Raw genomic sequence first — 20,157 nt, forward strand, 5'->3', positions numbered from 1 at the left:
TTTAAATACTAAATGTACTCATTTTATTTTGACCTAATGCATTTCAGTTCAATATCTATGTTCTCCAATGCATGGTCCCTCCCATTGCAGATGGTTTAACAATGAACCCTGGGAACACTTGTGTCTAGATGAACCAGACATGCGCAGGTCTCCTGGCCAAAGACTAGGGATCCTCCTTGGCTTGAGCTGCTACATGTCTGAGTGGGGCAGACTGAGTGAAGGTTGAGGGCTTGGCTGCATCTGATGGTTCTGAGAGAAGGCTTCTGATGAGCCATATATGGCTTCTTTGGCTAGGTGCTTCCTGCACACTGCTGTACTTGTGAGGAAGGTTCCCTATCATGCCTTTAGTCATAATGACTAGTGGCTAGTGATGCAGTGTAGGTTTCTGCGTATACAGCAGACTGAGTGCTGGACCTGGTTGTCCATGACAGCCACCAAAGTAGTCATGGCGACTGCCACATGCTTGAGGAAGCTGCCCCCCCCCCCCCCCCCATATAATAGCCCAGATGTTGCTGACTGCAGCTATGAGAACCATTTCCCCTCTCTTCTCTCATTTGCTTGCTACTCAAATTCTTCCGTATGCATTCTTACAAAGTCCCTGATGGCTGACTCCATAGAGTCCTCTGCTGCCTGAGGTTAAGCAGGTCCCTGGTATGCAGAAGTCCTCCTCGTCAGTGGCCTGGGGTCTGCCTTGTCCAGCTACAGAGCTGTCACAGTGAGGTGCTCACCAGCTTGTGCTGCAAAACACTATATACCTGACTATCCCACCAGGATATGGGATGGATGCAGGAGACAACCTTGCTGATGTTTCCTTTGAGGTCTCTGAACACTGTTCCTCAGGTCAAGGGTATCCCTTCTGGTGGACCTGTCCATTTCTCTCTGCCAAGGCCATCTCAATGGAACCTTGTAAAGACATGAGAGCATTGCATCCAGTGGTTAGAAGGGGATGTGTGATGAATGACATGGTCAGTGGGCTTAATGTGAGGACTGCGGATGCTGGAAACCAGAGTTTAGATCAGTGGGGTGCTGGAAAAGCACAGCAGGTCAGGCAGCATCTGAGGATCAGGAAAAACGACATTTCGGGTAAAAGCCCTTCATCAGGAATAGAGGCAGGAAGCCTCCAGGGTGGAGAGAGAAATGAATGGAGGTGGGGCTGGGGAGAAGGTAGCAAAGAGTACACTAGGTGAACAAGTCTGTTTCAGTACATGGTTGAAGAGCTTCAGGGCAGAGGAGATGACCTGGGGGTTGCAGAGAGAGAGAGACTTACTGAGATTCTTGTGGAGAGAGAACAACTTCAAGGTAGGCATCCTTGCAAGAGGATTCGCAGGAAGGTTAAAATAAACTAGGCAAAAGTGAGGACTGCAGATGCTGGAAACCAGCACTATTCTGATCTCAACTCTGGCTTCCAGCAGAGGTCTTTGACTTTCCTGTACTGGTCACTGCTCCTCAAGACAGAAGTAGGACTGACTGGGGTGGAGACCTCCGGACCAGGCTGCGGGGGCTGGTGGCATGCCTCAGTCCTCCCAGAAAGTGTCTCTCTCTTACCCCTAATCACTAATGTGATTATTTCAAATGGTTGTTACACAACTTTCCCTAGAAAATCCATTCATTGGGGTAGCATGTTGGCTCAATGGTTAGCACTGCTGCCTCAGCTCCAGGGACCCAGGTTTGATTCCAGTCTTGGGCAACTGCCTGTGTGAAGTTTGCACGTTCTCCCCATGTCCGTGTGGATTTCTGTTGGGTGCTCTGGTTTCCTCCCACAGTCCAAAGATGTGCAGGTTAGGTGAATTGGCTGAGGTAAGTTGCCCATAGTGTTCAGAGATGTGTAGGTTAGTTGCATTAGGCAGGGGTAAATATAGGGTTGGGGGAATGGGTCTAGATGGGTTACTCTTCAGAGGGCTGGTGTGCAATTGTAGAACCAAAGGGCCTGTTTCCATACTGTAGGGATTCTATGATTTTTCTTTGGTGAAGATGACTATTCTGACCTGCAGTGAGATTAAACATTCCCAATTTTTACTAAACAGTAATAATGTGCTGCTAAGAAATGGGACGAGTGATTGAAGGTGAGTTGAGGCAATCTGTTTCCAACTGCTAAGTGATGCATGGAATAGTTTTACGTAAGTTAATGTTTACATTCTCACCTCACCTGTTCCCTCAGTTCTATAAAATCAGGCAAGCTGTGCTTGAAAAAATCATAGGTGAAGGGATTTCACATGTGGGTAATGGAATTAGAACAGGGGGGCTTTATAGGTGAGGAAAATAGTTCTGGAGTGCATGACTGTACCCATTTTAGAATTTGGTGTCTAACCTGATTTAGTGTCAAGGAATCAGAGATGAACCTGAAGTTTCGCGATCAGGCTAGATCCTACTCTTTCGGCTGGATAGTCTATGTAATCATCTCATGTTGTGAAAATAAGGAACGTTATGGGATTTGCTGGACAATCAATCGGAAATCTGAGCAATGATTAAATATTTGCGTTAAATACTGTGGATGCTGGAGATCGGAAATAAAACCCCGTCGACCAGCCTCTGTAAATCAACGGGAATCACAACAACTTGTATGGTTCTTAAAAACAAAGCATTGAAAACACAGTTCCCTATGTTATTCTGTAAAATGGGAGAGGGAGTTAAGGTGTATTGTCATTCCTGTTTTGAGGACAATCACAAACAAAAAACAAAAAAAACCTTGGGAAATATTCGGCCGAAAAGTTGACTTTCTCCATATCTGACATGCTGCGGGTTTTCGAAGATGTTTTTTTAAAATTTCGCATTTCCAGCGTTCGGTACCAATGTTTTTGTTTTAAGGTTTTTTTATTAAATGAAAGCAACCGTTAATGCGAGAGGTCATATTGTCAAAGCCCCATTTTTCAGTCTGGGCTTGTAGCGCAGAGATGGGCAGACAGCGCTCCCAGTACTGGGTAGCACAGTGCACCAGAGACCGGCCGCGGTTACCCATCGCAGTGTTTTGTGGATCGGGAACCAGCTGAATTCAGGCGGTGAAATAACGTCCAAAAAGAAGGCCTTTGAAGGCGGGATCGGAGACAGGAGGCGAGCGGATGGACAAAAATCGGAATAAAGCTTGTTAAAGTAGATTTATATTTTTCTTAACAAATCATTGTCGGCTTTCATCTCTGGAAAAAAAAATGGAGGATTAACATCGATTTACAGCAAAAAAAGACAACGGAGAAAAGGAAAGTACGATGGACGTACTAGCGTCTTTAACCAGTATGAAACCGATCGTGAAAAATATCTCTGGGTAGGCAAACAAAGAGGGAAAGGATTTTACCATTATGCCGAATAACCAAGAGGGACAACCCTTTTCCCGGATATGCAGAAGAAAGATCTTTACATATAATTGTCAGGAAGCAGCGGCAACAGCCCGGTAAAATGTCTCGGAAACCGAAATCAGAAAATAATAGGAATATTTCCAGGATAAATAGTCAGTGACTATAATAATTATCCCGGTAGGGGGCCAGTGTATGATTAATTATTCCAAAGTAAACAGTAAGGAGGGTAAACCTGCGAATGAGGATTCTGGGTAGCAAGCAACTAGCAAAAGAGCAATGACTTACGGAGTCGTAGAGATGTACAGTATGGAAGCAGACCCTTCGGTCCATACCGACCAGATATCCTAAATTAATCTAGTCCCATTTGCCAGCATTTGGCTCATATCCCTCTAAAACCTTCTTATTCATATACTCATCCAGATGCCTTTTTTGGTCAATAATTTCGCACAGAGTGGAAGAAGTGTTCCAAACCTGGAATTGGGGAAAAGAAATGCTCAGGAGGTGGAGGGTTACATTCAACAAATGAGGTGACCAGAAGTGGAGAGCCAGGGAAATAATTCCAGTCTTTCAGAAAAAGTGGGAGAGAGTAATGTGAGAGCTAATCATATTGTATTAGGATTTGCAATCTAAATCATATTAAATGCAGCCATTTCCATTCTTGGAACCAAATAAGGGGAGAAATTGTTGGGGAAACATTCACATGGATTTCTTAAAATACTTTTCATAAAGCTAGCCCAGAATAATTTCTTTAATACAAATTTGGATAGGAACACTGCTTCACCCAATCAATGAAAAACTTTGATACAGGATTTTTTAAAAATCAGCTGTATGTTGGATGATTGGAATATGACAAACTGGTTGCATGTACTTTGAGAAACATCCAGGAGATAGTCACTGAGTTAAACTTTTCTGTGGTTTCACTCCGAATTGTGCTGAAAACGTGGCTTTGCATCCAACTCTGACTCTAATGGGCTGTATTTCCTCCATAACCACTGTCCAATTTACACGCCAGCATCCTGACATCCAAATCAATGGTAAGGTTGAATTGCTGAAGCTTTCATGAACAACTGAGTGCTCCTCTAACACATACTGAATCACTAACATTACATGAGAGAAGAAGACACTTCTGGCCACAGTGGACATTAATTGTAGCAAAACATGTTTTAATTATCCCTTTTAAAAAAAAAATCCCCATACCTATTTATTTCCTTGTTGATAATCTTGCAACTTTATAATTGGCGAGGCAATCAGTGAAAATAATTTTCAGTGTTTATCCCCTTCAGATCTTCCAGAATGCATTACAAACTGTTAGATTTCCCTTTCACCAGTCTGTGAAATACTATTTTTAACTTTTCTTCTTAATTATGACTTGATTGTCTTGATGTCATTAATCTGAAGGGATTGGTTTTGTTCAGTTGGCTATATAGGTGGTTTCTGATGCAGAGTGATGCCAACAGTATGTGTTCAATTGCTACAGTGGCTGAAGTTACATAAAGGACATTCCTTCTTAACTTTTCCCCTTGCCTGTGATATGGTGACCCTCAGGTTAAACCACCACCAGTTCGTTCTCTCTCTCTCTCTCTCTCTCTCTCTCTCTCTCTCTCTCTCTCTCTCTCTCTCTCTCTCTCGAAAAACAGCCCTGTGGTCTGATAATACCTTTTACCATTTATCTGACACTTTACGGTACAATTATATACCCCAATAGGAAGCAGCACTTGTAGCGGGTGATTTGGGAAGGCAAACCCATCTCCTACAGGGAACTGTAAAATTCTGGTCTATTTAATCATTTCAAAGCATTTTAATTAAATTTACTTAATCATGATTTTCTTTACTATTTCATGCTCACTGCCCACCTAAATATTCACAACTTTCATTCTGCACTAATCCAACACCGGCATTTCCACATCAAAATAAGATAAACCAACCTATAATTCACCACTTCTCCCGATGAAGATGTTATATTTGTCACTCTTTAATCCTTCAGATCAATTCCCCAAGTGCAACTGCAGCAATTCTACCTAAGCTCCAGACAGTTCTTTGTCCCATTTCAACAATATGCCTCACACCAAACCTCACCCTCACTGTACCAGTGTGACATTTTTCACTTCCCATAACTGTAGTCCTATAATCTGAATGTGTGTCAATTTGATACCAAATTAATGTCAACATGGCAATTAGCATATGATTCGATCTGCTCAAACTAATTTACATGGGATTGCTAAACTTCAGCTGCAGACATGAAAGGCCAGTGTTTAACCCACAGTGCCACCCAACCCTGATGCATTTCATACTTCACAAACGTTTCCCCACTGTGACTCCACTCTGAGGCTTGAAATTTATTACAAGTCGTCAGGGGAGCTTGCGGTGAGGTGTGGAGGTTTGTGAGATCAGCAGCCTGTTAGAAGGGGAGCATGGCTAATATAACTTGATCAGAGCTCTAGAGGAGCCACTGCTGCATCAGAGCTAATGACCCCAATGTTTCAGCTGGCAACTCTATTTGGGATCCTGACTCTCACTTTGGGAACTCTGTTATAGGCAGTGACATGGTCTTAAAAGTGTGGGCCGACCTTGTCAAACATTCAGTTTCCTGTAATACATCTTATGATTTGTTTTCCTTCAGTTCAACAAATGAGTGTTTAGCAAGGAGGCCAATTGCTCACCATCCATCTATGCTTCATGAATTATGACCTGTTTAGTACTTACAGCTTCTTATGTGAGATGCCTGTACAATCTTACATTTCACTCTGTTAATCTCTGAATTAATTTCTAGTGAATGAACCTAGCACCGTGACTGCTGTACATGACGATACACCCTCCTCTGGCTGCTCAGTAGCATTACTTACAAAGTTAAAGATGTGAACCTTCAGCTCACAGAGATCAGAAAATATGAAGAGTGTCAATCAGCAGCCAGCCACCTTGGTGAACTGAACAGAATGTTTAAAGACAAATGCCAGCAGGCTTCAAGTAATGGTATTGATGAAACAAATTTGCTGAAGCGAAACTAGTCTGTCAAATATAGAATTCAGAACATGGATACGGTTCATTTTCCAAGAGAACAGCCTCTTGGGTAGTTGGGATAGATTCCAAACAGAATGAAAAAATGATGGAACTTTAACTGCTCCCCCAGTCAGTTGTGATTGTATTCACTTAAATTAATGCAGTAGGAAATGCAACAGGCATAACAAGAGATAATACAAATAAGCCTTAATATAATTCTGAATTTGGACATTTCTGAATTATCTCAGAGTCATGGAGGTATACAGCATGGAAACAGACCCTCAATCCAACTCAACCATATTGACCAGATATCCAAAATTAATATGTCCCATTTACGAGCATTTGGCCCATATCCCTTTAAACCCTTCCTATTCATATACCCATCCAGATGCTTTTTGAATGTTGTAATTGTACTAGCCTCCACCTCGTCTGGCAGCTTCATATTTCTTCCTCATCTGAAGTGGTGACTTATGCTGGGAAACCACATCCCAGTGCCAGAAGAATTCTGTTACTTTGGCCAGATGACTCTTTTGCATATCACCCAAGCCCATGAATGCCATCAAATTGCTCAGTAATGGAGGGATCACAACTTTCTTCCTGCCCAATGTCTACTCAGATGCACTTCCAATAGGAGTCAGTGAATAATGATTAAAAAGTAGAAACACAGGCTGATTTCCAACTGTTGTCCCATTTTCCCCCCCTCTGTTGAAGCAAAACGCTCAGATTTATTCCGGGCCATGGAGGGAGAGAGAACGATCACCCATGTGCACAGAGACATGAATTCATCGTCTTCTCTCTCGAATAGCAGCTTCTTAATGAATTATATAGTCATTTTATAGGGAAGAGCATCCAGATAAGGCAACATACATATTGATTGCGTGACTGTTACAATCAGTGAGTGTCAATACTAAAGATTAAACCATCTGCTGTTACACAATGAACGTCTTATCCTTAACTGGCTTCGCATAATGAATACTTTTCACCTTGTTAAACTGACCTTACATACTGAATTATTCTAATATTGTTAAATGGCTCTACATAATGAACGCTTTTCCACCTTGTTAACCCACTACCCCATTGTTAACTGCATGTTCTTATCTGATCTGAGTCATGCTCAGCTGAACCTCTTGTTTCACAAAAACTCAAAACTTAACTCTTTCCATACCTGGTTCACATTATCATTCCCTCCTTTTTATCATTTCATGATAACTCATGGCATTATCAGCTTTCATAAGGCTCTGACAGCCAGTATTTAAGTAAGTCTTTGATACACAACGTGCAGTGATTATAACAACAAAAATTACTAATCATTACAGTAAATAGATTTTGAAGAATCCTCCCATGTGGAAAACATTCATCAGTAAAGTTCTTAAATCCACAGTCTTTAGTGACTACTCCATCCCCTCCAAGTCAAGTGAAAATGAGCCAGTTGTCCAAATCTTTTTTAAGTAAAGTCCAACCTGAAAACAAAATTCAGTCTGTCCTTCTGCAATCACTCCATGGAGAAATCTGAATTCTTGGATAGGAGCAGTTAAATGCTTCACAAAACTGACGAGACTTCCATCCTTCCGGAGAAGCATCAGATGGAGGATACCAGCACATCGGAGTATGCAGTGCAGTAGCTGCAGGCTACGTGAATGCAGCATTCTTTACTGCTTCTGCTCCCTCTCTGCTGTTAAATGTAACAAAGCCAAAAGGCTGTTGTAATGTTAGCTTGATCAGTGAACCATCGTATCCCTTAAATGATCAAAAGACAAGGTAAAGCTCATGTGGTTTAATGTCCATAGGAAGATCACTGACAAAAAGTGTACTTATCTCCTCTTCACTGTTGTTAGTTTCTTCACTTTTCATGCTTAACACTGGGGAGCTGATTGAATCTGTTGGATCAGTTTGTGAAGGGGTGGGCAGTGGTCTGAAGATGTGCTTTACCTATGAATGGAGAAACTCTAGAAACAATGTTAGCCGCTGAAAGTATCTCTGCATTTCCTCTCTCATTCCTTGCCAAGGTGGCTATCAGTATGAAGACAGTCACACATTTAACTACATTAAATTGTGTCTGCCTATTTCAACATTCTCAGTCATCTTGAAGTCTGTTACTCTGTTCACTATTTATGACATTATCAAGTTTTATACAATCCATAAACTTCTAAATTGTACATCCCAAACAATTCAATCAGTTATAAACAAGAATCAATGGTCCTAAAATCAAATCCTCGGGAGACCCCATTCAGGTCATTCAAAAATTATTTTCCTTTAACAAATTGATGCTTGGCTAATGTGAAACTTATGAAGAAAAATATTTCAAAAGTCTGGGGACAGCAAGAAAACACCAAAATGTTTCCTGTGCTTGAGCAATTGAAGCAGTTTCAGTTCAGATTTAAATCTCAAATATTCATGGGAAACAAATGCAAAATATTTAAAACATTTTCTCCAAATGAAACTTCCCAAATAAAACAGTCAAATTTACAGTGGCAACTTTGGTAGCGATCAACATTCTTTGAATTTGCAAAATGAACAGGGCCAATGAAGTCTGAACAATAATTAACATAATATAAACAATGCTGCCTCAAGTTCTGATATTTTCTAGAAAATCTTAATAAAACATCAAGCTCAAAATGCACTCTTCTTTTTGTGAACACTGCATTAAAATCACAGCAGCAAAGATATTTTAATACAATACTCTTATCTAACTAAAGCATGAGCACTGACCCAACTTTTTTTTAAAACAGGCACTGCAGAATTTCAAACAAATCAGGGGCTCAAGGCACTCAATCAATTTGTTTTAAGGTTACAAGTTTGATCATTTAAAAAAAGGTTGTAATGTTGTACAGTTTCAATGTAAAAACAAAATCTGCCCCATTACATAGCTCACAAAATTGAATTGAGATCCTGATTCAAACAAGGCAAAACAGTTACTGAAAAGGACTTTCTGAACCAGTATTTTAACATACCAAAATCTTTAAATTTCAAACACTCAGCATGACATAATTTACATCGAAACTTTCCTTTTTCAACCCAAGTATTAGTACAACCTTAATTTCAGCGTTTTCTCATTTTTTTGTATCCTCTCACTGAAATTACGCTTATAAAAAGAGAAAGCCCTTGCAGCAGACCACATAGTGCCGCAATCCAAGCCACTCTCTTCCCCCAGAACAAAGACTCGCAGAGCCTCAAATTTTACCATAGTATAGACCATAGAACAGAACAGCCCCTTCAGTCCACCATGTCTTGCTAACCATTATGCCATTCTAAACTAATCCCATCTGTCTGCACATGGTGACTATCCCTCTATTCTCAGCCTGTTCTTGTGTTTATCTAAATGTCTCTTAAATTTTGCTATCATATCTGCTTCTAACAACTCCCCTGGCGTTTTTATCTTCTGTGTAAAAACACTTACCTCACAGATCTCCATAAAACTTATCCACTCTCACTTTAAACCTACACCCCTTAGTATTTGGCATTTGCACCCTAGAAAAGAGACTCTGACTATCCACACCCTTCATAATTTTATATACTTCTATAACTTGCTGTCAGCCCCCAACACTCCAGTGAAACAATCCAAGCTTGTCCAACCTCTCATTCCAGCTAATACACTCCAATCCAGAAAGAATGACAAGACTGTAATTGTGATTTGTTGCAGCATACTATTGATATATGATTGCAGGCTAGATTTTACAGTTGGGGGGAAAGCAAAGTTGAAACCCCACAAAACTTGCATCTGAGGTAGAACAGTCATTTGGTGGGATTTTCAGGAAAGAGATTCACCATCCAGTGAAGGATAGGGGGAGACTTAACAAAGCATGAGTGGCAAAGAATGGCCTTCTAAATTGAAAAGAGCAGCAGACAGTAAAGGAAAGAAAGAAAGAGAGGGGCTTTAAGGTGGAGAAACCATTTTTGCAATCTTTTAATGTCTTTAATTAAAGTTAGTGATGAGTGCAAACCCCCATACCAGATGTTGACATTATATAAATCTGATTGAAGTTCCCATATTATATGTTATAAAACTGTGGACTGTGCAGTATATTGCATAGTCTAGCTTGTATATTTCTTTATGGAGAGTATATAACAGATTGTGAACTGTTATGCTGTATATGGTATTTCATCGGTGTGTTACCCTTTGTGTAATATATTCACCCTCTGAGTCACAAGTCTAATCATAAAGAAACTAATAATAATTTAAATAAAGCATAGAATGTTGATATTAGGTATTGCTTTGTTGAGCCTTCATCAACCTTCCCTTGCCTCTTTGCCTCCAGTCTTACCAACTCCAACAGTCTGTCCTGTCTGACTGTCAAATATCTGTGATGCAAATGTTTAGGCTGGAATTAAATCCAGTGGAGTCATAGAGATGTAGCACGGAAACAAACCCTTCGGACCAACTCGTCCATGCCGACCAGATATCCCAACCCAATCTAGTCCCATCTGCCAGCACCCGGCTCATACCCCTGCAAACTCTTCCTATTCATATACCCATCCAGATGACTTTTAAATACTGCAATTCTACCAGCCTCCATCATTTCCTCTGGCAGCTCATTCCATACATGTATCATCATCTGCATGAAAATGTTGCCCCTTTAGGGCTCTATTATATCTTTCCCCTCTCACCCTAAACCTATGCCCTCTAGTTCTAGACTCCCCCACCCCAGGAAAGAGACCTTGTCTTTTTATCCTATCCATACCCCTCATGATTTTATAAACCAATATATGGTCACCCCTCAGCCTCCGACGCTCCAGGGAAAACAGTCCCAGCCTATTCAACCTCCAAACCTGGCAACATATTTGTAAATCTTTTTTGAACCCTTTCATGTTTTACAACATCCTTCCGGTAGGAAGGAGACCAGAATTGCACACAATATTCCAAAAGTGGCCAAACCAATGTCCTGTACAGCTGCAACATTACCTCCCAACTCCTGTACTCAATACTCTGACCAATAAAGGAAAGCATACCAAATGCCACCTTCACTATCCCATCTACCTGCGACTCCACTTTCAAGGAGCTATGAACCTGCACTCCAAAGTCTCTTTGTTAGGCAACACTCCCTAGGACTTTACCATTAAGTGTATAAGTCCTGCTAAGATTTGCTTTCCCAAAATGCAGCACCTCGAAATTATCAAAATTAAACTCCATCTGCCACTTCTCACTTGGCCCATCTGATCAAGATCGCATTGTAATCTGAGGTAACCTTCTTCGCTGTGCACTACACCTCCAATTTTGGTGTCATCTGCAAACTTACTAACTGTAATTCTTATGCTCACATCTAAATCATATATATAAATGACGAAAAGTAGTGGACCCAGCACCGATCCTTGTGGCATTCTACTGGTCACAGGCCTCCAGTCTGAAAAACAGCTCTCCACAAGTACCCACTGTCTTCTACTTTTGAGCCAGTTCTGTATCCAAATGGCTAGTTCTCCCTGTATTCCATGAGATCTAACCTTGTTAACCAGTCTCCCTTGTCGAACATCTCACTGTAGTCCATATAGGTCATGCCCACCACTCTGCCCTCATCAATCCTTTGTTATGGGTGTAGGTTTGTTCGCTGAGCTGTAGGTTTGATATCCAGACGTTTCATTACCTGGCTACGTAACATCATCAGTGGCGAATTCCAAGTTAAGTCGAAATGTTGGTTTATTTCATCTGTGTGTAAGGCTACGAGGGAGAGAGGGTCGTTTTTTTTTGTGGCTAGCTGGTGTTTGTGTATGCTGGTGGCTAACTTTCTTCCTGTTTGTCTTACGCACTGTTTGTGGCAGTCCTTGCATGGAATTTTGTAGATGACGTTGGTTTTGTCCATGGTTTGTACTGGGTCTTTTAAGTTTGTTAGTTTTTGTTTGAGGGTGTTGGTGAGTTTGTGTGCTACTATGATTCCGAGGGGTCTTAGTAGTCTGGCTGTCATTTCTGAAACCACCATTTCGACTGGGACAACACATCTATCCTGGGACAGGCTAAGCAAAGACATGCCAGAGAATTCCTAGAGGCCTGGCACTCCAACCACTCCAACGCCCTAAACAAACAATTAGATCTAGATACCATCTATCAACTCCTCAGAAAACGAACAGGAAATGACATCACCACAAACCCCAGGAACCCATCCAGGACAAACATATAAATAGAAAGCAGGAGACAACAGCTTCGCTTCATTTGGAGGTCGCCACTGATGATGTTACCTAGCCAGGTAATGAAACGTCTGGATATCAAACCTACAGCTCAGAGTGCAAACTACACCCTAAACCTCAACCTGAGCTACAAACCTTCACAAACCTTGCAAAAATCCTTTGTTACTTCTTCAAAAAAACTCAATCAAGTTTGTGAGACATGATTTCCCATGCACAAAGCCATGTTGACCATCCCTAATCAGTCCTTGCCTTTCCAAATACATGTACATCCTGTCCCTCAATGTTTCCTCCAACAACTTGCCCACCACTGATGTGAAGCCTTCAGCATTGTTCCACAGTTTGCAGGGTCAATGGGAGAACATCTAATTATCATGGACAGGAGGGTGAGTGACTGTTACTGACTCCGAGAAATTGGTGTCCTGATATCCGTTGAAGGATAAGGAGGATACAGGCAATGTAACCTCGTTCTCTCCCAGACAGAGGCGGTTATAAATACGCTAACATCTAAATTATCTTTGGATTTTAAAACAAACTAGCCATTTTTCAAAGCTCCTGGCTGCTTGATTGAACCCCATATTGTGACGTCTGGCCATGCCCAAGTGAAGGAGAAAGTGAGGACTGCAGATGCTGGAGATCAGAGCTGAAAATGTGTTGCTGGAAAAGCGCAGCAGGTCAGGCAGCATCCAAGGAGGCCTCATTCCTGAAGAAGGGCTTATGCCCGAAACGTCGATTCTCCTGCTCCTTGGATGCTGCCTGACCTGCTGCACTTTTCCAGCAACACATTTTCAGCTATGCCCAAGTGAAGGCCAATATATCTTCAGTTTCACTAGGTCACAGTTTGGCTTAAGAAACAGGAAGGTACCCCATTCCTTCACACTCGTAAGAATCTGACACCTTAAGGAGAGGATGGTGTCCTTCATCTTAGTGCATCTTTGGGAAGAGGTAACCATAATGGGAAAGGAAAGGTGAAGACAAATGTTTACACAAGGATAGAATGAGGAACAAATATAAAGCAACAAACCTCCACTCCTCACTATGCATACAATAGTTTTGTGGCTCTTATGGCACAGTGGTGGTGTCCATTCCTCTAATTCCAGAGGCCTGGGTTTGAGTTCTACCTAGTCCAGAAGTGTACAATAACTTCAATTCCATTAAGTTCGTTTACATTTTCCGCTGCCTTGGTAAAGCAGCCAACATAATAAAGGACCGCTTCCACCCCTCTTTTTTCAGTCAGAAGATACAAAAGTTTGAAAACATGTAACATCAGATTTCAGAATAGCTTCTTCCCTGCTGTTGTCAGATTTATTAACTTATCTCTCACTTGTTAAGAGTTGATCTTTCTCTGCTGCTTCACTGTAGCATTAACACTATATTCTGCATTGTTTCTATTATCCTGATGTAGTTAAGTAAGGTATGATTTGTCTGGATAGCATGCAAAGCAATACATTTTGCTGTATCTTGGCCTGTTTGACAGTAATAAATCAAATCAAAGTCAACGTAAGTATATGCTAAATTGCCCATAGTGTTCAGGGATGTGCTGGCGAGATGGGTTAGTCATTGGAACTGCAGGGCTACAGAGATAGGGTGTGGTCTGGTTAGGATGCGCTTCAGCGGGTCAGTGTGGACTGTAGGTATTCTATAATAATCAAATCTCCGAAGAGATAGATTGCAAAATATCTACAACCCTTTTGTTTGATATGGCAGGAAGCTACAGAGCAGCAGCGGACAGACTGGAGTACTGGTTATAGCAATTTGCTGTGGAATATGCAAATAGTTTAAAAGTAGAGAAGGGGGAAAAACACAAAATATACAATCACAAAAATTAAAAATGATTCTAGCAGTCCCAACTTGCTTAAATGATCCTCTGTTTTTGTTTATGTGAGCAAATTGCATGAAAGGTCAATGATGTGTACTCTGGCTTTGTTCCAGCTAGCGCAGATCTTCAGAGATTGGCAGGGGGGTGAGAGACATTGACTTTAGAACAGAGAAGATCTGGCACTTCCGATTCATTCCCTAGTGCGACACTGGCCAGCCTATGTGTTCACATGTTCCACTCAAGCCCAGTTTCCATGGAGTGAGTTTATCTCTAGTGTCAAAGTCCTCTGTGCATATTTCAAAACAACAGACTAATTCAGGGCTTAGGATGCTTTTAATATCCGCTGAAGCATTCACTGCAGTGTTCCAGCTTAGCACTGCACATTTGCAGAACAGATTCTGAAATGGACTTACACCATTGCTCCTATTTTGAGCAGTGATATGGATAAATTAAAGATCAGCTGTTGATATATTTCTCCTGCATATTTAACACATTCAACAATAAGTTGTTTAACACAGTGAGTTATTCATGCATAACACAGTCTGGAGACAAATTAATTTTACTGAAATGCCATGTCAAAATACACTTTTTAATCTGTAAAACTAGAAAAAAGATGGGAGTACAGAGGTAGTCAGGCAATGTCTGTAACAAAAACAGAAACAGCTGGAGATATTCAGCAGGTCTGGCAGCATTTATAGGAAGAGTTAACAGTTTGAGTCAAATAATAGTAGCTGGGAAAAACTTGTATTTATGCTGCAGCTGATGGTGGGATGGGCGAGAAGCAGAGACCAGAGCGAGAGCGAGATGAAAGAGCTGAACAAAGAGATACTGAACAGCATGCCAGGATAAAGAAAGGCCGAATAAGAGATAACTTTATATATATTGCAAAAATATACTTTATTTATAAAAAACTTTATCTACATTCATGGATCCTAAGGAGGCCTGTACTCTTTGTACATCAAGAAAACAAAACAAGCATGGGAATTTAACATTTCCTGCAGTGGCAAAAATCAAAGGCATTTCTTACTCATGCAGGACTCTATTTACATACATTGAGGCAAAGAGAGGATCTGATAAGTGAACAGACCCTCCCACTTCGGCAGAAAGATCTTAGATGGTGGGCTGTCCCCAGTGTCTTGGCAGCAGCTGCCCCAATCTTTAGTGTGACCCTAAGCAAATAGTCCCAAACCTTGGAATGTGCCAGTCTGCAACATCCGGTCAGGGTTAGCTCTTTAAACTAAAAGACCAACAAGTTGCGGGTGGACCAAAGAGCAGATCACCAAGTTGATGGTCCTGCAGACATTGTTGATGTTTGTCTTGATGTGTATCCTGCGGAATGGCCTGCAGAGCATAGAGTCCTGCATCACAGAGCCACATGGGACGAAAACCACTGCATCTATCTCCAGACATACTTTACAAAGGCATATTCCAGATGGGACAATCTCTTCATCAGTGCAGCCATTTCAAGGGCAGCATGCAATGGTGCACAGAGACTGGGCATGCATGATAGATCAGATAGACAGTGCCCTTCTCACCACCAGTCAAGCTATTTCTTTGTGCTTTTTGGAAAATTCTGGTGATGAGGAATTCTGGCAAATAATTTTCTGGGTCTGCTCAGGAAACCCTGTCCTTTTTCCCTAGAGTCTTGAGGACGCTAAGTGCTGACCACTTCCTGATACACTTGTGATCAAAGGATTTTTTCTTCGCAAGTTTTTCCATGAATGACAGGTGATGCTGAATGGATACTCGCAGTGTTCTGTACCATTTGCAACATCGAGGACAGGTAGAACCTTGGTGTGTAGCGACACTTGGTGTTTGCATACAGAGGGTATACACACAGCATGATGCAGCCACACACAAATGATGAGGGTAGCGTTTCACACATCTTTCCCCACCCCTGACCCAGAGCTTTGCAGACACGTTCCAGCTTTGACCTCCAGATGAAGTGAAAGATAGCTCAAGTGACAGCAAAGGCACAAGTTCTAGGAATGGCCCAAACCTGGGTCACGTGCAGTAATATCAACATTACCACACACTTGATGACAAGGTTTTCACCCACAATGGAGAGAAAGTGGGACTCCAATAAGCCCAATTTCTGCCTCACCTCGGTAATATGCTCCTTCCAACTTTTTGTACATGCCGTAGCCCCTCCAAACCATATTTCTAGCACCCTTAGGAAATCTGTCCTGACAATGAAGGGGATAAAGGATTGGTCAGCCCAGTTCCCAAAGAACACAACCCTGCTCTTGCCTTGGCTCATGAGACCAGTTTGAACCGGTCGCAGATGCTCATGAGTCTGCACACTGACAGCGGATCTAAGCAGAAAATGCAGTCATCCGTGTAAAGGGAAGCTTCGACCTGAAGGCTGCCGCTACCTGGAATAGTCACTCCTCACATCCTTCCTGACGGACTGAGCAAAAAGGTTCTATACAATACAAACAAGGCAGCACAGAGAGAGCAATCTTGCCTGTTTCCAGATTTAATCGGGAAACTTTCTGATTCTCATCCATTGATCGAGACTGCACTAATGATGTTGATGTTGAGCAGATCCAATTTTCAATTCCCTTCCCAAAATCCAGTTTGGGGAGCACAGCTCACTTGTAGGTGTGCAATATCCTGGCTGACAAGGCAGGCATCCATGCCCCTGTCCTGTAGGCTAGCATATCCCTAAGGAGTGCGAGGCCATGACAGACTGTCCTGCCCAATGCAGTACAGATTTGGTCAGGGTGAATCACCAATCCCGGAGTAGTCCTGACCCAATTAGCAATGATCTTAGACAGGAATTTGTAATCAGCATTAAGCAGTGAAATTGGTTGCCAATTTCTAATTCCCTCCTTCGCCTTCCACTTGCGGACGGTGTTGGTAATACTTTTCCTCATGGAGTCAGATAAGCTATATGCCAGAAACATACTGTCTAAGAGATAATAAGAGCTAAGAGTGAGAAAATGAGTTAGCTGTGCCGAATACAACCCAAATCATGTGATAGAGCCGGTCTGCTCGGTCCTGTTCTGAAATATTAACTGTTTATTTCTCTCTCTCAAAGATACTTTCCAATATGTTGAATATTTCCAATGCCTCAATTGGAAGTATCCCCTCCGTCAAGAATTCAGAGGAACCAATTCCTGCTTAAATCTGTACTAAAGAGAACAAAACTCCAGCAGAAACCTCCAGCAGAATGCTACCACCGAACACATCTTCCCGTCACTCCCCCACCTGCATTTCACAGGGATCGTTCTCTCTGGGACACTCTAGTCCATTCCACAACCACTAACACTACCACTCTTCTCCTAAGCACCTTCCCATGTAACCACAGAAGGTGCAACGCCTGCCCCTTCACCTTCTCCCTGCTCATCATCCAAGGGCCTAAACAGTCTTTGCACGTGAAGCAGCATTTCACCTGTACATCCTCCAATTTTGTGTATTGCATTTGGTGCCCCCCAATGTTGCATATTCTACATTGGAGAAACCAAACGCAGACTGGGTGATCACTTTGCGGAACACGTCTGGTTTGTGTGCAAGCAGGACCACGACCTTCCTGTAGCCGATCATTTTAGCACAGCATCCTGCTCATATGCCCACGTGTCTATCCTTGACACGCTGCAGTGCTCCATTGAATCACAGCATAAACTCAAGGAGCAACATCTCATCTTCAGACTAGGCACTTTACAGCCTTTTGGACTTAATATTGAGGCTCAACACATTTTTAAATTGTGAACATTTCTTCCATTTCTTTTAGCTTTTCCTCCCCTCCCCACATCCCACTTACTTTCCTTTTCTGTCCTGCAGTTAGACACACCATTGTTCTGCCATTCTCACATTCCAATCACTTAATCGGAACTATCAACATCTTTTCTCCACCAGCATCCCGTACCCCCAGTGGACCCCCAAAACTATGGCAGAAATGCTGTCTTCTCCATACTTTACTTCAGATCTGTTAAAGTGTCATCTAGACTTAAAATCACACAACACCAAGTTATAGTCCAACAGGTTTATTTTGGAAGTACTAGCTTTCAGAGCTTTGGTCTCACGTGGTCAACGATGCCCTCCAGCAAATCTTATCCACTTCCTGCAACTCCTTCCTGCACCCCATCTCTCCAACCGCAACAAGGACAGACCCCCCCCCCACCGTCCTCACATTCCACCCCACCAACCTCCGTATACGTCACATCATCCTCTGCCACGTACAAACAGATCCCACCACGAGATATATTTCCCTCCCCACCCTTATCTACTTTCCATAAAGACCATTCCCTTCGCAACTCTCTTGTCAGGTCCATGCCTCCACCATCCCTCCCTCCTCTCCCGGCACCTTCCCCTGCCACCACAGGAATTGCAAAACTTGTGCCCACACACCCCTCACCTCCATCCAAGGCCCCAAAGCAGCCTTCCACATCCATCAGCATTTTACCTGCACTTCCACATGTAATTTACTGCATCCGTTGCTCCCGATGCAGTCTCCTCTGCATAGGGAACACAGGATGCCTACTTGCAGAATGCTTCAGAGAACATCTCTGGGGCACCCGCACCAACCAACCCCACCGCCCCATGGCCAAACACCTCAACTCCCCCTCCCATTCTGTCAAGGCCATGCAGGCCCGGGCCTCCTCCATCGCCAAACTCTAACCACCCGACGCCGGGAGGAAGAACGCATCATCTTCCACCTTGGGACCCTGCAACCCCAAGTCATCAATGTGGATTTCACCAGTTTCCTCATTTCCCCTTTCCCCACCTTATTCCAGATCCAACCTCCCCAACTCGACACCACCCTCAGGACCTGTCCATCTTCCTTCCCACCTATCCACTCCACCCTCCTCTCCGACCTATCACCATTACCCCACCTCCATCTACCTAACACACTCAGCTACCTTCACCCCAGCCCCAACCCTTCCCATTTATCTCTCAGGTCCCCCGCCCACAAGCCTCGTCCCTGATGAAGGGACTTGCCTGAATCGTTGATTTTCCTGCTCCTCAGATGCTGCCTGACCTGCTGTGCTTTTTTTTCCGGCAGCAAACTCTTGACTCTGATCTCTAGCATCTGCAGTCGATATTTAACTTTGCCCATCCCAGTCCAAAACAGGTACATCGACATCATAAACTCGAAACATTAGCTTGCTCTCTCTCTCTCTCTCCACGGATGGTGTCCGACCCACTGCGATCTCTAGTACTTGTTGTCTTCTGTAAGATTCCGGAAGACCCGCCAGCCTCCAGGAGCTATCCCGGCATCCCTCCTGATAAATGCCCCGGCAACCGTGGGACGCTGTGGCGTCACAGAATGACGTGAGATGGCGCATGCGCCGTTTGTTAAAACGAGTTGTGCCAGAAATGGTGGCCTCTTGATCGCGGGGCTTCGTGTAGCCGGCGAGTGAGGTTACCAACGGCTGCTTTTCATCATGTCAAGCACGGAGAGGTCTTCGATCTGAAGCCATCAGTTGTATCTGTTTTAAAGCTGGATTAAAGGGCGAACGTTTTTCTTACCCTTTCCCCACCACCTCCCTCTTTCCCCTCTGCCCGGGCCTTGTTCTCATCTTCAGCCCCCCACCGCTCACCACTTCGGCTGCCTCCTGGGGAACCCCGGCGTTTTTCTTTCTTTCCTCCCCCACCCCCGTCCTCCCCTGCCCCTTTCTTCCTGGTTTCAGATAAGCAGGATGTCTGAGGACGGCGCGGACAGGGTGATTAAGGTAAGAGTGAGACCATCTCTACTACATGGTGGTACCGATGTCCCAAGTCTGACTGTCGAATGGGTGGGGGCACATCAACAACAACAATTCATCCTTAAAATGGTTCAGTAGCTCACAGGAAATGGAGCTTTAAATGCTACATGTGGGACGTTTGCGTCATTAGGACTGTTGCTCACATCCAGACTGTTTCTTAATTTCTGCATTGACAGCATTTATCTCTGTCAGTTACCGTAGGGGGGAAAAAATCCAACACTTACAGAAGTAC

The 20,157-nt window shown here is 43.0% G+C and overlaps 1 protein-coding gene and 1 long non-coding RNA gene across 2 annotated transcripts in view; both read left to right on the forward strand.

Annotated features, from left to right (window-relative positions):
- The first annotated feature begins 3,127 nt into the window (after positions 1–3,127).
- Positions 3,128–9,674, forward strand: LOC148145363 (uncharacterized). The gene is made up of 2 exons (XR_015761243.1): positions 3,128–4,321; positions 6,058–9,674. It is a non-coding gene; the product is annotated as an uncharacterized LOC148145363 (long non-coding RNA).
- Positions 9,675–19,569: 9,895 nt separating this feature from the next.
- Positions 19,570–20,157, forward strand: part of mapkapk5 (MAPK activated protein kinase 5) — a 70,288-nt gene continuing 69,700 nt past the window's right edge. Inside the window, exon 1 of the mRNA XM_043715550.2 lies at positions 19,570–19,892. Coding sequence (XP_043571485.1) covers positions 19,860–19,892 — 33 coding nt within the window. The 5' untranslated portion in view covers positions 19,570–19,859. The remainder of the gene's footprint in view (positions 19,893–20,157) is intronic.

The sequence above is a fragment of the Chiloscyllium plagiosum genome, unplaced genomic scaffold (assembly GCF_037043375.1).
Source record: "Chiloscyllium plagiosum isolate Xiang-an unplaced genomic scaffold, Cpla_swu_hap1 HiC_scaffold_24, whole genome shotgun sequence".
Taxonomy (NCBI): Eukaryota; Metazoa; Chordata; class Chondrichthyes; order Orectolobiformes; family Hemiscylliidae; genus Chiloscyllium; species Chiloscyllium plagiosum.